This window comes from Cydia strobilella, chromosome 23 (genome assembly GCF_947568885.1).
Source record: "Cydia strobilella chromosome 23, ilCydStro3.1, whole genome shotgun sequence".
NCBI lineage: Eukaryota > Metazoa > Arthropoda > Insecta > Lepidoptera > Tortricidae > Cydia > Cydia strobilella.
This window is the reverse complement of record NC_086063.1, coordinates 7,135,209-7,150,836: the sequence shown is the minus strand read 5'-3', so window position 1 is coordinate 7,150,836 and position 15,628 is coordinate 7,135,209. Positions and strand designations below refer to the sequence as shown.

Below are 15,628 nucleotides of genomic sequence, written 5' to 3'. Positions count from 1 at the left end.
GTTTTAATACTTATTATTCAGTCTTAATTTTTTTAGCAAATGTCAACTTTTACTTAAAATCTTTGTCCCTTATAAAAAGGCCCCCGATGAAAGAAATATAAGTTTGCCTTTAGACCTGAAAAAATGCAGCCGTTAAACAAACTGATGTTTTGCAGATATAACAGAAATAATTTGTCAGCGATGATGTAATTTTGTGTATACCAAGTTACCAACAATACCAACACACAAGTTTCTACATACATTTTAAACTGTTCCTCTTATGACTTTCAATATGTTTCTTCAATGAGCTCTTATACACAGTTTTATAAGTGCATTTGTCACAATACAGCATATTTTCTTCTGGATTGTGCTTTAGTTGATGGCTCCTCAACGCTGACTTAGCACAACAGCGATAACCACAGTTATAGAATGTGCATAAATAAGGCTTATCATTTGTATGGATTCTCTGATGTATCTTCAAATTCGGCAAATAATTAGTTGCATAATCACATGAGTTACATTTCATTTGTTTATTTGGTAAATGTGTATTTTTATGCTGGTTAAAATGTGATAGTTTTCGAGTTTGATATCCACACAGAGAGCAGGAATACATTTTGGTGTTGTTTAGTTTCTGATGCTTTTGATATAGATGTTCCGTCATTTCTTGATCATTATTAAAAGCTGCAAAGCATACTTGACAGGATCTTTGTATATTTCCTGAGTGATACTGTTTGATATGTTCTTTTAGATTGTTCACAGCTTTGAATCTTTTTTTACAGATATGGCATTTAATTTTGGGGTTTCTTTTGTTATTTTTAATTATGTTTCTTAAAGCATTTGCTTCATTAGGATGTTTCGTTTTGACATGGTGGCGAATTGTTTGAATAGTTGAGTAAGTCAGGTCGCAGAAGCGGCACACAAATTTACCAGTCTCATCAATAGCTCTATACCAATTGTCATGGGTAGTTGGTTCAGCATTCATCTGAAATCATGAGGAAAATGTTAATTAAATTTAGTGAGTTAGTTTTTTGTCTACTTGCCTGTAACCAGTATTTTTTTATGATATAGGAGGCAGACGAGCAGACGAATCAGCTGATGGTAAGTAATTATCATCCATGGACACCTATACAATAGGACATACTATTTGAAGAGGGGAAACGAATAACGCAAGCATCGCTTTTGTTGGAAACCTCCGGACGGAAGCCGTGGCTCCGGGCGCCCTGTACACTCTTCGCTACAGTCCGTCATGAGTGAGTTACGGTTCGATTGAGCTGATGCAAGGCCAGAAGGGTCGCTGAAGATGGGAAGGCGTGGCACGTGCTTGTGAAGGCCCTTTGCACTCAGGGGTGCCACAGGACGACAACAACATTGACACCTGCAATACCAGAGGCAAATGCGTTGTCGGCTCTTTGTGTGCTCTTTTCTTAAAGGTTTGTAGCTCATATTGGTCCTGAAATACCACGGGCGACAGTTCATTCTCCAATTTAGCAGTGCGAGGCAAGATAATAAATAAATATTGAAGGACATTCTTACACAGATTGACTAAGCCCCACGGTAAGGTCAAGAAGGCTTGTGTTGTGAGTACTTATACTTACACAACAATATACCTACATAATATATAAATATTTAAATATATAGAAAACACCTATGACTTGGGAACAAATATTTGTGCTCATCACACAAATGCTATTACCGGGATTCAAACCCAGGACTATCGGCTTCATAGCAGGTAGGCAGGGTCACTACCGACTAGGCCAGACGGGTTGGCAGGGTGTTTCTGAAAAACGCACTTAAATTTACTCTTTTTTGTCTATGTAGGACCCTGCAGACAAGAGAAGAAACATTTTTGAATGATTCATGGTTAGTTTCACTAGACATATTTACCGGGATATGGACCGTGAAACACAGTACATAAGGTAATCACGGTCCATATAAGTCAAGAGACGATAAAGTACTTACAAAGACTTCAAAGTCTTCTTGTTCAGGTTCACAAATGGTCATTTCTGGTGGCGAATTATCAATGGAGTCATATTGTACGTCATTGGTTAACGGCTTCTGAAAATATTGATAATAATATTATAGTGAGACTAATCTTAAAACCATCTGTGACACTTGAGTCTGAATCATGGTGCTATATATAGCTATTTATTTTATCGATTTACTATGGATGGTAAAATAATGTAACAGATCATTTTTTAAAAATAAAATAAAAATAAAAATCATTTATTTCGGACGATAATACAATCCATATTTTGTTAGTTACAAATATACTTAAATTACTATGTTAGTACCTAAACTAAGATGTTTACAAACCTCGCACTCAACAGCACTTGATGAAACAATGTCATTCACGTCTCTACTACCGATCGAGGTTTTGGCTGATTTCTCACACAGAGGATCCGTTTCGAAATCGTCATAATATTCTATTTTGATTTCGTCTTCTTCTAAGTAGTCTTCCATTACTGTGCTGTTAATATTTCAGTGAAGACTACGGAAATGAAAACCTAATTTAATTATCAGCTGATTACGGCCATGACAGTTAGATGTCACTTGTCAGTTCATTGACCTCTACTACGTTTCGTTTCGCTAATGAATTACTTACAGAACGATTAAAAAACGTTTCGTATCATAATTAATTAACAATTGACAAGTAGTCATGAAATCATATGGTACTACATAATCCATTGTTTCACAGATATTATCTAAATTACAACCAAAATAGCTGATAAACCAACACTAACAAAAAAATAATCCATATGGCAACCACGACTCATTCGTCTCGCATCGCGCCGCCGCCGTCGGCAGTTCATTCGCGACGTTCGTTCAGAATTTCCATTCGTTCAATCAGTCTGCCCGCGACCGCCGTTCGAAACAGTGGTTTGCTAATTTCCGTCGTACGAGAACGCGTTTCGGTGTGATTTGTGTTTTGTTTTGTGGTGCACGATGGCTTACAACGGTAGTGGTGGCAAGAGACTGTGTACAGGAACCGACCTCGACGTGGAAAGGGTGAGTTTCGCTTCTAGAAGAAAGATTGTCCCACTGGTATCAATGTTCACAGTAACGTTTAGTTGAAAATGGCCGAGTTAACATTACGTTTCGTGTCTCATGTTTTGTATTATCAGATCGCAAAGCGTTGGTATTTCGTAGCTAAGCAGATCGATAACTGTTGATTAGGTTGTGCGGAATATTATAAAGTTGTTTGTTTAACAACAGTGCTACGCATGTTCTATGTTGATTTTGTAAATTTTGAGGTTACGTCGGACGCTAGAGAATTTCGTGATGGTTTCGGTAGGAAGTTTATAGTTTCAAATTTGTATTTTGGCGGCTGAGGTGTCTGGATTTCATGTTAGTGAGCGTAGCTGTTTTTTTCCTTTGCTTTGGACGAAAATAGCCGTTCCGAGCTGCTGTCAATTAAAAAGATTGACAGGGTTCGGTCATTAGGATCGCGCGAGACATCGGCATTGTTATTTTTCTTGTCATTTTCCGCTATTTCTTGACGTTTCGCGTTGCTAGGCATTACGGAAAATGTCTCAAAAAAAAGTCGCTAATTTGTGATTAAAAATAACGCCGGCCCGAAATATTTTTGTGTCGCCGTTGGCCGATAAGATTTTTATCTTATCAGACGCACAGGCTTGGAAATATTTTTATCTCAGTTTATAGGACATTCAATTATGAACATTTTTGCAATTTTTGCAGCTATACAAATTCGCGACTGCTTCGCAACAATGTGCAATAAATGAAAACAAACGCACAATTGTACCTATTAATTAATCAATTTAAGAAACACGCGATAAATATTATCGCGACAATTTTTATACTAGCTCGGTTAAAATTCACCGCACGCAAATGGATCGTATCAAATCACCGTGTTTAAACGGTCTAATTAGTACCTTTCAGTCTATTAGTAAATGAAAATCTATTCAGAAATATATCGGTATATCACGTTGTAATATTCCAGGTCTGCCATACGATTTCCAATTGATAATTTATTAAATAAACGGCATATTACTACCTACTCGGTCTAGGTGCTTAGTTTTTCTCCGAGCGAAGTGACTTGAGAAATTTCTTACACAAAATAATGATTTATTTTATACCCATAATACTCGTATGACTTAATTTATTACACCAAAGCAAAAATAACATTACATCTGCTATATAAAACTATAATCTTACTCGAGTACAATCGACTACTAGCCAAGATCACCAAGATGCTCAGAAATACCTATCTGCAACTGCACACTATTGTACTTAGTAGTTTGAAGTACAGGTAAGTAAGGTTGCCAGAGCTCAACGAGGGAGAGGAGTGTTAGGGTCGGCAACGCGCGTGTAATATCTCCGGTGTTGCAGGCGTCCATAGGCTACGGTAACTGCTTACCATCAGGCGGGCCGTATGCTTTATTGCCACCGACGTGGTATAAAAAAAAGGTGTACTTATACACCTGCAGTAACAGTGCTGGTGTAACAGTGCAGTAAATATTTGTTGGTGACTGTACTAACGCCTAAGGGGGCGTACAGAAATCGTGTGATCATATTTGGCCAATTTTTGATGTTTGATGTAAGCACGTACAGTACCGGCCAATAATATATCACCTCATACAAAAACACTCAAAGGTGATATATTATTGGCCGGTACTGTACGTGCTTACATCAAACATCAAACATTTAGAAGAGGTCATTGGCTTTCAACTCGTTCCTTTGAGTTAATACCTACAGTACCGGCCAATAATATATCACCTTTGAGTGTTTTTGTATGAGGTGATATATTTTTGATGTAAGCACGTACAGTACCGGCCAATAATATATCACCTCATACAAAAACACTCAAAGGTGATATATTATTGGCCGGTACTGTAGGTATTAACTCAAAGGAACGAGTTGAAAGCCAATGACCTCTTGTTCACGATAAAAAATGCATATATTTTACTTCGGTTTATCATATTTGCATAATCATGAATGCGGTTCGTGTTGCTAACATTTCTTTAGCTTAAATAAGCTTGAATTGTAGGTATTTGTTAGTAATTACCTATAACCTCGTAAGGCCCAATGTGCATTACAATGTACACTGTTTCAATCTAATTTGAACTTGACACTAACTGAATTAAGTAGCATTTCTTTTGTTTCATTGTTTTCTAAAACAAACGAAAGTCACCCTAATGTACTATACAACAAGATTCAAATTAAAAATAGGAAAACTTTGTATGGTGGGCCTTACGAGGATAAAATTTTATTTTTAGCGTTCGAGGTTGGATCGTGTAGACAAAACGCGTAGTTAGATAACTGCAACGATTTTTACAGCAGAGACTGTGCAAGTGTTATTTATACGTCATAGTTTCATAAAAGTTTGACGTTTAAAATAACACTAGCACAGTCTGGATTGTCATAATCGCTGCAGATTTATCTTTGTCAAACTAGGTACCTATTCACATTTTTTTAAAACACGTGAGTTAGTATTGTAGCTTAGCGCTTACCTTCTGCGCGACTTTCTGGGTTCTGATTTCCACGAAAAAAAAGTATCTCATGTCCATCCCCAGGACTCAAACTATGTTCGTATACCCAATTTCATCTCCAGGTCCAACGGTTTAAGCGTGGAAAGGTTACAGACAGACAGAGTTACTAGGTTATGGTAGGGTTTTCTAAAATGTAGTTACTTAGTGTAGTTACCTAGATAATTACAATTTAAAAGTTATTTTTATTACATAAGCTAATGAAACCAAACGCGACTAGCTAGGTTGGCAGCGCTGAGGTTGATAACGCAGTCTTATCGCTAAAAAGCGTTTTGTGTCATATTCAAACGGTATTTAATTAGTTATTAGAGTTATACAAAAGTATCTATCTGCAGTTTATTTAAATGTCACGCCAGTTGCGGTGGGGACTGCAGGACCTTGAGGTGCGGAGGCTAAGGAGTTTGTGTGGGAATTGGGTCGGCGACTGAGAGATAGGGGTTGCGATCCTCGCTCCGGATCGTACCTGGTCCAACAGATCTCCTTGGCAATTCAACGGGGCAACGCTGCCAGTGTCATTGGGACGTTTGTGCCGGCTACGGTCCGGGGTGGCACCATAGCCTAAATAGTTTAATTTAGTGGTTAAGTTTGACAAAGCCTGTTGCGGATTAAATCATTTGTAAGTCGATGACGAAGCCTGTTGCTGATTTGCTTTTGTGTCCACTTGACGAAGCCTGCGTTGCCGATCTCGATCTATGCATGGACTTTCTATTTACTGTTTTATTTATTGTGAAAGTATCTATCTAATATACCCAATATATTTATCCATTGCCGCTATCTGTACTTTAAATAAAGAATAGGTACAGTTCCTTAACCTACCTAGATCTTATTAAATTTTAAAACGGGACTTAATCGCTTATTTAAGTTTTAAGATTTACCTCCGACGTTTTAAGGACCCCGCATTGTCCCCGTGGACGTGGCGATTAAGTCCTGTTTTACAATTTAATAATGTGTAAAAATCGTGAGTGTCATCAGTGTTCTAGTTCTACCTAGATCTTTCCGACTTGCTTCATTATAATATTTCTTTAACATTGAAATTTAAGCTTTATTCTTAAAGGAACTAAGCTCATCTTTTAAAACAGTCAGAATTGAAATGAGTTATTTGAAAAAAGAAAAACACGCGAGATGATTGCGATTCAACTGTCTCAGTTGAAAGCGTAATGAGTCCTTTTACCCTTCGTAAAGGAAAAAAGAAAATAACGTATCCTAAAAAAACCTTATTTGGCATTAAATGTCTGGTGAGCTATGATAAAAACGCCGGTCGGGATGTCGCTGTCGACGGATACGTCTGGGAGGACATCATATACAAGTAGTTATAGACATGAAACCGAGCGACCAGGGGTAAAAGAAAGACCAAGGGCCTGACACTCTTTGATAGAAAAAGATAGTCTTATTGCGATTCCTATAAGAGGAAAGAGATATTAGTGTCATGCTTTGTCCTTATCACCGACCGGGTTTTTTTTCATGGTCGGGTTATGGCAGCATAGGTAGGAGGCGATGGCGAAATACCGAAATTTATAAGAGTGAAAGAGAAAAAGGATTATGCTGCCATACATTAACCTGTCAATACATGAATATGTCTTTCTCTTACCCCTGGTCGCTCGGTTTCATGTCTATAACTACTATACTACCTATATGTCTATGAGAAAGACATATTCATGTATTGACAGATTCATGTATGGCAGCATAACCCTTTTTCTTTTTCACTCTTATAAATTTCGGTATCTCGCCATCGCTTCCTTGCAATGATGCCATAACCCGACCATGAAAAAATGCCCGGTCGGTGATAAAGACAAACCATGGCACTATTTTCTCTTTCCTCTTATAGGAATCGCAATAAGACTATCTTTCTCTATCAAAGAGTGTCAGGCCCTTGTTATTAACAGATGTTTACCTACGCAGCAAGACTAATAGAGGACTATATTGATACATTAACAGAAATAATACCGGTTGAAATATAAGGCGTAAAAGTGTATGCAAAGGTTAGGTCCTAAATCTATTTTTGACGTCGTCGGTAAATTCACAAGATCTAACATTCAAGAATTTAATTATACATTTACAGTATCATAATCACATACACATAATATAGTATCATGAAAACACAATTTTTACAAATACAACATTAGGTATATTTAATTTAGATAAATTAGGAATGAAATTAGGAACCTAGATTATTTATAGGAATATGCTAGGTTTTTTTTTTTTTTTTTATATAAAGTGTAAGACGATCCTTAAATCCTTATTATATGGCCAGGATTACACTTGTAAGTTTTACTTTCTTGCGTAAGTAGGGACACAGCTATACTACAGAATGGGATATGAATATTGTTATCTCATTCTAGCAAATAGCTTTGTCCCTACTTACGTAAGTAAAACTCACAAGTGTAATCCTGGCCTATTGCAAAATTTTACCCTTGGTTTTAAGGCAATATGATGAGCATTTTATCAGTTTACGAGTGTGTGTGTGTGTGTTTCAAACATGGAACAGTATACAAACGCAACGGTACAGTCGCTATCAGATATTTCGGAGCGGCCAAGGTGCTCACAAATATCTGAACACGCCTCTATTGTCAAGGCGTTAGAGTGCGTGTTCAGATAATTCCTAACCTTTTGAGCCGCTCCGATATATTTGATGGTGACTATTTACGCATGGCTGACACTATTCACCGATGGTCTATAGTAGTCTATATGTCGTAGGCCGACCGTGAAATCAGGTAAATCGTAAAGTTCCTGTGTAATGTTTTGAAGTATAGTCTGAAGTATATACTTTAGATGCCCGAAGGGCAAACTGTCCAGAAATGCGGGGCTCCGTCGACTCGGGGAACGAGACAATGATTTTCACAATTCGCGATAAGCGTAGGAATTTCATGATCTGCCTGATTTTACGATCGGCCGCCGACATATACAAGTATATAATGTCTTTATAGACAGAGACAAATGGCCGCAGACAAATGAACTCGTGAGAGCCCTTTGAAGATATTAATAACTCGTCTGTCGACAAAACTATATCTTGAACTGACTATAGTCGGATCGATATTACTGAACTAGATGTAGTAAAATACTACTATTATGACGTGATTTATTCAAAAAACTTTATTTATCGTCTTACTTATTGTAATGTCTGTCTAAGCATATTCTAAAGGGATAATATGTGACGTTTTCAACCAAAAGGTATCACATTGTCGCTTGTTGATAAGGTTGATTTCTAATTGAAGCTATATGGAAATAGCGCCTTACTGACAAGCGACAATAAGTACACATATGTAGATCATACTAAAAAAGTACTATGGGGCTTTGGCCAAAGATACATGCAAAATCGTATAAAACAATATAAATACTTTTTCCCTATGGTTAAAGTTGTTCAGTTTGAGGTACCAATTCAATATTCTATCTGCTGGCAAACCTTAAATAAATAAATCACCTTTCAGACGAAATAAAATCACTCTGTATATTCCTTAGCGATTATATTAATATAATCTTGGGTTGGCAACGCACATGTGACAAGTAATGAGTAGCAAGCGCCGAAAACCTATTATGATAATGTCCATACGAACGGGCCATACGATTGTTTGTTTTTGTTACCGTTTACATTTGGGGCACGCTGACAACACCGATTGTCGTATGTGTGGCGAAGAGGAAGAGACAATAGAACACCTTATGTGTGAATGTCACGCCCTCGCCAGACAAAGAATGAAGGACTTTGGAACAGGCTACCTGGTACCAAAGGAATTCAAAAAGCTACCCATAAGGTCCATCATCCGGCATATGGAGATGGTGGGGAAGGCTCTTGAGTAGCGGACGGATCTTTTCTAGGGGGTAACTGCACAAAAGATCCCTATGGGTCGAAGTGTATCCGAAAGGGCCCCCGAAACTATAAGATAAGATAAGATAAGATACCGTTTACATTTCTATTTGTATAATTTAAATCATTAACACAGTATCAATAAACTAATCTTAAATAGCGGTTTCATCAAATAATAAAATAATCTAGAAAACACTTCAACACTTCGGCTACCGGCGTCCGGTGATTTACGCGTATTTTACGAGTCATAAAAATGTGAACAACCTAGTTAGAAATAAAAAAATGTGTAGCTATATTTAACATATCTGGAAGGAGCGTAACGCTGGAAGTTACGCATATAATCGGCAAATGATCGGCAATCTGGCTGTCGAATGAACAAACGGCCGAGCGTAAGCGAAGTTGTTTAACAAAACGAGGCAGGTAGTCTTTCTTCTGGCTGAAGTTTACGCGTAGCTACGCTGTTTTGGATTTCCTACGAAGAGTAGCTGAGGTTATAATTATAATGCATGAAAATTGCCTGCCTATATGTAAATTGTAGTAAGTACCAACTCTTTTATTCTGTTTTGACAAAAAATCAAATTATGTAGTAGTTAGTTTAAAATATTTAGCATCTTTTTGAATTCGCGATGTCATGAAAGTTTAGAATTAATTTAACTTACACGATAAACAATATTTCTCAAAACCGTGCTTAGTAATGTAATGTAATTTCTTCAGTACATGCATGCCAAATGTCGTATAGCAATTAATGGAACAAACTATTTCCGAACTCGAGACGAGACGATTTTAGCCCTCGCATGAGGAGCAGCGGTGTATTAATATCGATCAAAAGCTGACACTAAAAAGTCTAAAAACACTACATAATTTATATCGCATCAAACTCCCTTTGAAATAAATTGAAATCGACCCTGTTGTTAACGGGATAAAGTAAAATTTTGATTAGAGGGGGCAATAGGCCGAAAAGCTTGGTGAAAATTAATGTAAATATCGTTATCTATGCCAGGATTGCCGGGGTTACCGGTTCAAAATATAGTATATGCTAATAGCCGGAAATTCCTGAATGATTTGTTTTTCTCAAGAGCAATCAAACAGGTCACTTTCTATGGATACTTCGCCGCCTGCCTGCAATACGGCTACATCTCAAAATTTATGATTATTAAAGATTCAATCTTAATTAAAAATAATAAAGTTATTTCCTTTAAAAATGTTGGTGCTCAAGTGGCCGTATTGCAGGCACGAAACGACTTATGGACATATAATTAATGTCATTACCGGGTCTAACGCGATTAATTAAATTTCATTATTTTTGATTATGTGTCCAAAACGCGAGAGTTTAAAGTGACTTATGGACATATCCATAAAAATTGAAGTGGACAGTTGATCACGTATCGATGTGTCCCATTTTCACTGGTCTTGAGTATACATTTTATTTGCACTAGATGCCGATGCCCTGCTAATATTAAGTGCATAGAAGGAATATACTTTTGTAAAGTTGTAGTGAACTTAAATTAATCTTATTATTTTTTATCCTGTAATATCTCATTGCCCCTTATTATGTACTTATCTGTTCTTAAATATAAAATATATTGACTTAGGCAATATTAAATTCCGCGAGTCATGCCCCTAAATTCGAAAGTATGGCAACACTAACGAACTGAGGGCTTAGCATAGACAATAAACATGAGTGTTTAAAACTCGCGTTGGAATCCGATTGTTTATGTTCCGACAAGTGTCGGCCAAATCGATTTCGGATTTAGTGACGTCTATCACATATCCAGGACTTTATTTTGTTTACAATAAAGTCTATTATTGCTTGATTTGTGTCATAGATAATTTTGTAGATCCGTCAAAGGATAAACGGCGTAAGCGCCGTTGGTTGGCGTATGACATTATGTCCTTTAGAATAATTAGTACGACACTGTTACGATTGGTAGGGATCACATGAATAGTACGGAATTATTCGAAGTAATTGTATACGTGTTCTGTAGTTGCTAGGTGTCTATTTTGATCCAAGACATGTGAGTCAGTGACATGTGTGTGGCCGATGAAAAAGAAATAGGTTGAACTGCCAAACTCAATGGACGCAAAAAATTTGAACTATGAAATAACTGAGGCTAGAAATTATAAATTTAAACTCTGGCTTTAGATATTTCTACATATAAGACAGCTACCAATTTCACTCACTGTGACAATTTTCTGTCATGTCATGTAACTTAGAACTATGACTGCCAAAGCTCCGAAGTTACTAACAGAAATACTCTTAAGGGTCCCCGGCAAGCTCGATTCTCCATACACGTGTGATTCGTGTCCCATACATATATGGAAAAATTTTTTTTTACAGTTTTGACTAGAACTCGTTATATATCGTCTAGAAATGTTTGTATCTTACGTTTGAATGCTATTTTGAGGCTGTGGAGTGGATAACGGCTGGGATGCTGGGGTGTCAAAATGTGAAGTTAGCATCTCATTTTCAAATTTCTTTTTTTTCGCGAAAATGAGCAGAACTATGAAAAAAAAACACCTAGAACTGTAGAACTATTAGGGATGCTACTAGAACTCTTAAAAAAGATTGAGATGCTAGCACTTGATATGCTAGGTTCACAGACACATACAAACGTAGGTCCGCTCTCATTTTAAAACTACGTGTTGGATTGTAATGAAACTTTGCACATACAATGACATGAGGTATAGTCTGTAATTAATTTATACAGCTCCAGTTTATAAAACAAACGACGATATAGAGCAAGGAAGGTGCAATTCGGCCGAGCTTGCAAGGGACTCTTAACAATAAAGTTGTGTACAGATTATTTTGAATTCCTTCCCGCTTAGCTGCCTCTCCTACTTTTTATATTATTTAAAACATTTCACGTTTGATTTACGACATAAAAAAACATGTATTTAAGAGTATAATCTCATCATGCCATCTTGTTGAAACGTAACAAAGTGTAATACGATTAATCAGTACGATTTACTGATGAAAATAAAATAGTTTCATCCACAACTTACGTAGGCGACCATGATTCAAGAGATCTTTCTCAGAAGATAAAAGACATACGTCTCGTCTATTGCCTATCATATGTGACAATTTTCCTTTAGGACGATTCGAAGTCACGTGAATGCATTTCATTCATAGTTCATGAAATTATTTGTTGATTCCAGTTTTTCGGTAATGAATGGGGTTTGAAATGATTGATGTTTTGTTTAATTTAAATAAAATTTTCAGATGAATGTCTAATGCTTTTAGATTCGCCGCATTATGTAACATCTAATACTATTTTTATCTTGCCAATAGAGTCTTATAAGTCAATTTCTTTAGGACATTCCTAATGATGTCATTAGAATTCTAATGCCTGTCCGCGTAAGGAGTCATGCTACATACACATCTGGTGTATGGTGTACCTATTGGTCTAAAATTTCGCATATTTCTACTTTTACGAAATACTTTAGAAATGTTTAAGTAACCTTTCTCAACCCGCTCAGGTCACAGTGGGTCGTCAATTTATATAACACATGTTTTTGACATGGTTAGATAGGTACCTTAAATGTCTAATAAATCTTGGCCGCTGCCTATTAATACGATCATAAGTTTCGGTACCCCAAAACCACTTTCAAATTGCGTTCAGACCCTTCCAACAGATGCTCGTCAAATTCAACAATTACTTGCAAAGAAGCAAAACTCGGAACTAGCCATTCATTAATCATTGAGATTCAACAAGAATGTATGAAAACCGAGAATTCTCCTCCGAGACAACTGTTACCGCAAGGAGTTTCAACTTGAGATTGATTTTGCATTACCGTCTGTACGTATTGGTTGAAATTTCCCTGAACTAATGTTGCTACAGCAGTATCCTGAACGCCAGATACTGCTGACTATAGTTACATTATTTTGCACCATGCCTGAAAATGTTAGAAAATCGTAAACAGCAGTAATTTTTGGATACGACTTCTATTTAAAAAATCGGAAATGAATATACAGGGTACCTAAAAAATAAGTGCATTTCCGTTGCCAGGGAGGTTTTTATACTGAGCAACCACGAAATCGCGAAAAACAAACTTACCCTCATAGAAAATGGACCACCCAAAATGTATGATTGTATGAAACAGCCAATTTTTTTTTCGCGATTTCGGGGTTGGTCCCATAGTAAAAGTTGCTCAGTATAATCCCAAAACCTCCCTGGCAACGGGAATGCACTTATTTTTTAGCCACCGTGTATAGGTGACTGACGTTTTTTCGATTCGGGTAGTTTTAGTAAGTAATGAACCTATAATAAGAACGAAACAAGACCTTGGAGGTAAGTAAGGGAAATATTTATTTAATTTACTTTTCTATCATGTTATTTTTGCAAGAATAACAAGCATATTTTGTCTAACGTTCTGAGATGAGCGTTCGGGTAGACATTAAAAATCAAAGAAACATCAGAAGTAGAAGTGAATCTAATATCTTGTTATTAAATTACAGTATAACTAATAAAAATATTTTTCTGTTTATATTGTATTCTTTTATTATCAATTATAGACTGTATTGCAATGCGATGTGATATGATCCATTATTGTATTCAGACTCTCGTAAAAATACAAAGTTTGCGAAATCGGCTGCAATAACATAATGTTTGCGAAATATATGACGTATTTTATGAAACCATTCATACAAATAAGCACTGAATCTCGCATTAGCATTATTAGCAATAACTTTTCGCGCGGGTTATCATCTCACAAATGCATCAACTGTGTATAAAACGTAAGAGGAAAGTGGAATAGGTATTGTCTATTAAAATGTATTTAGATTTGCTTTCGTTTTTCCCCAAAAAAAAATTAACTAGCTTATACTCGTACACAGAGCGAAGAAAAGCTATATGAATATGAGATGCGTCAGGAGAAGAATTTTTTTATGGTGATATTGTCTTCGGTTACCGCGATGGTTACTCATGAAATAAAACTATGCAATCGCTGAACGCTGTAAATGGTTCGAAACGTCGGGATGTATTATAAATTCAATATACTCGATATAATCCGATTTCATAGTTTTATTTTTATGGTGACTTCAAAAGTAATATCAGACACACACACATAATACACACACATGTAATATGATATAAGATGAAGTCATTGGTTAGAAAGTTAAGTAGCAATCTGATTAATTTACTATTGTACGCCCAAAATGTTTGCCCATTATGTACCTAGTTGGAAATCCACGGGTAGACTAACCTACTTGAGTATGTGTGTGTACCTACTGCGTTTGCCGTCGTAGAATCGATATTCATTTTAATAAGCTAATTATAACATGTAAGCGAGGTCGTGAACGATAATGTTGGCTAATGACCTATATTCGTCTCGGTTATTTTGACAATTGACCAATGATAGGCTGGAATATTGATTTAATAGGTAAGTCGGTTTCCACTCCTTAAAATGTGTATTTACCGAAACAGTTAATAACTTAAATTGCCTCAGGCAATGATAAAAAGCTGAAAGACCTCGCACCTAAATCAATAAACTCAACAAACGCAGATGTTCTTAACAAAAACTGTGCAAAATAAACATCTGGCAGACCTTCCTCCCACGTCGATGTTATGATTATTATAAATATTTTACCGATCAATGGATTGTGGAGGTCGGTTATTCATGAAGAAAAGCGATACGGAACAAGGTTTGGGGAGTGCTCTTCATGTAAATGTTCTTAGTACTTATAATGGAATGGGCTACTTGGGACCCTCATACCATTAGAAATAGTGACATAATGTGAAATTTCATGGCACTACGTGCCTTATATTTACGGCATCAGTTATCATTCGTTAGAATAGAATAGAATAAAATATATTGTATTTGTAGTAATTAATGTAATTATACATCGTCATATTTAAAAACACAACACAACTCGCTCGCTCGTTGTGTTACTCGCACAATGATCGGTAATTCGGTATTAGCGGTTAAGACGTCTCGATTATGCGATAATGCCGGTAATATATGAATCAAATCAAAACTACAGCCAGGTACAGTTAGCAATTGGAAAAACTCGCGAAGATCTCCGAGCTCCTTTGTTTTTGAAGTTGAACACACATTTGGCATATTTGTTTAGAATTGTTAGGAAACTTTTGATAAATTAAACTCATGACCCAACCGTTGCGTTAAAGAAAACTTGATATCAAAAATAAAAGGAAAATGAATGAACACACATTTACAAGGTCGACGAAGGCGAAATCGGAATGGGATAACGTCCGATTCGTCCGATTAGTAACGTTTCTCGCAAATGTTTATACGTCACGTGTACGGATATATACGGAACAAATGGAACAAACGAGCGGTTTGACAGCTACACGGTGTTTTGATGTCGGCTTTTTATATCATCCCAAGA

General features: G+C 36.5%; 2 protein-coding genes across 3 annotated transcripts in view; one reads left to right on the top strand and one right to left on the bottom strand.

Annotated features, from left to right (window-relative positions):
• Nucleotides 1-21: 21 nt before the first annotated feature.
• On the bottom strand, nt 22-2,525 carry LOC134751890 (zinc finger protein 260-like). The gene is made up of 3 exons (XM_063687437.1): nt 2,293-2,525; nt 1,939-2,034; nt 22-961 (listed from the first exon to the last, which is right to left on the bottom strand). The coding sequence occupies exons 1-3, from the start codon at nt 2,437-2,439 to the stop codon at nt 233-235; spliced, it is 972 nt and encodes a 323-aa protein (XP_063543507.1). The 5' UTR covers nt 2,440-2,525; the 3' UTR covers nt 22-232.
• Nucleotides 2,526-2,794: 269 nt separating this feature from the next.
• The window catches only part of LOC134751883 (heterogeneous nuclear ribonucleoprotein L), a 599,604-nt gene continuing 586,770 nt past the window's right edge, over nt 2,795-15,628 (top strand). The window contains exon 1 of one of the 2 annotated variants that reach the window (XM_063687427.1): nt 2,795-2,985. In XM_063687427.1, coding sequence (XP_063543497.1) covers nt 2,923-2,985 — 63 coding nt within the window. In that variant the 5' untranslated portion in view covers nt 2,795-2,922. The remainder of the gene's footprint in view (nt 2,986-15,628) is intronic. The other variant, XM_063687428.1, reaches the window with a different exon arrangement.

Coding starts and splice junctions, on each gene's coding strand:
- LOC134751890 (XM_063687437.1), bottom strand. CDS start 2,439: ATGGAAGACTACTTAGAAGAAGACGAAATCAAAATAGAATATTATGAC. Junction 2,035..2,292: donor CAAGTGCTGTTGAGTGCGAG/GTTTGTAAACAT, acceptor CAATATTTTCAG/AAGCCGTTAACCAATGACGT. Junction 962..1,938: donor AAGAAGACTTTGAAGTCTTT/GTAAGTACTTTA, acceptor TCATGATTTCAG/ATGAATGCTGAACCAACTAC.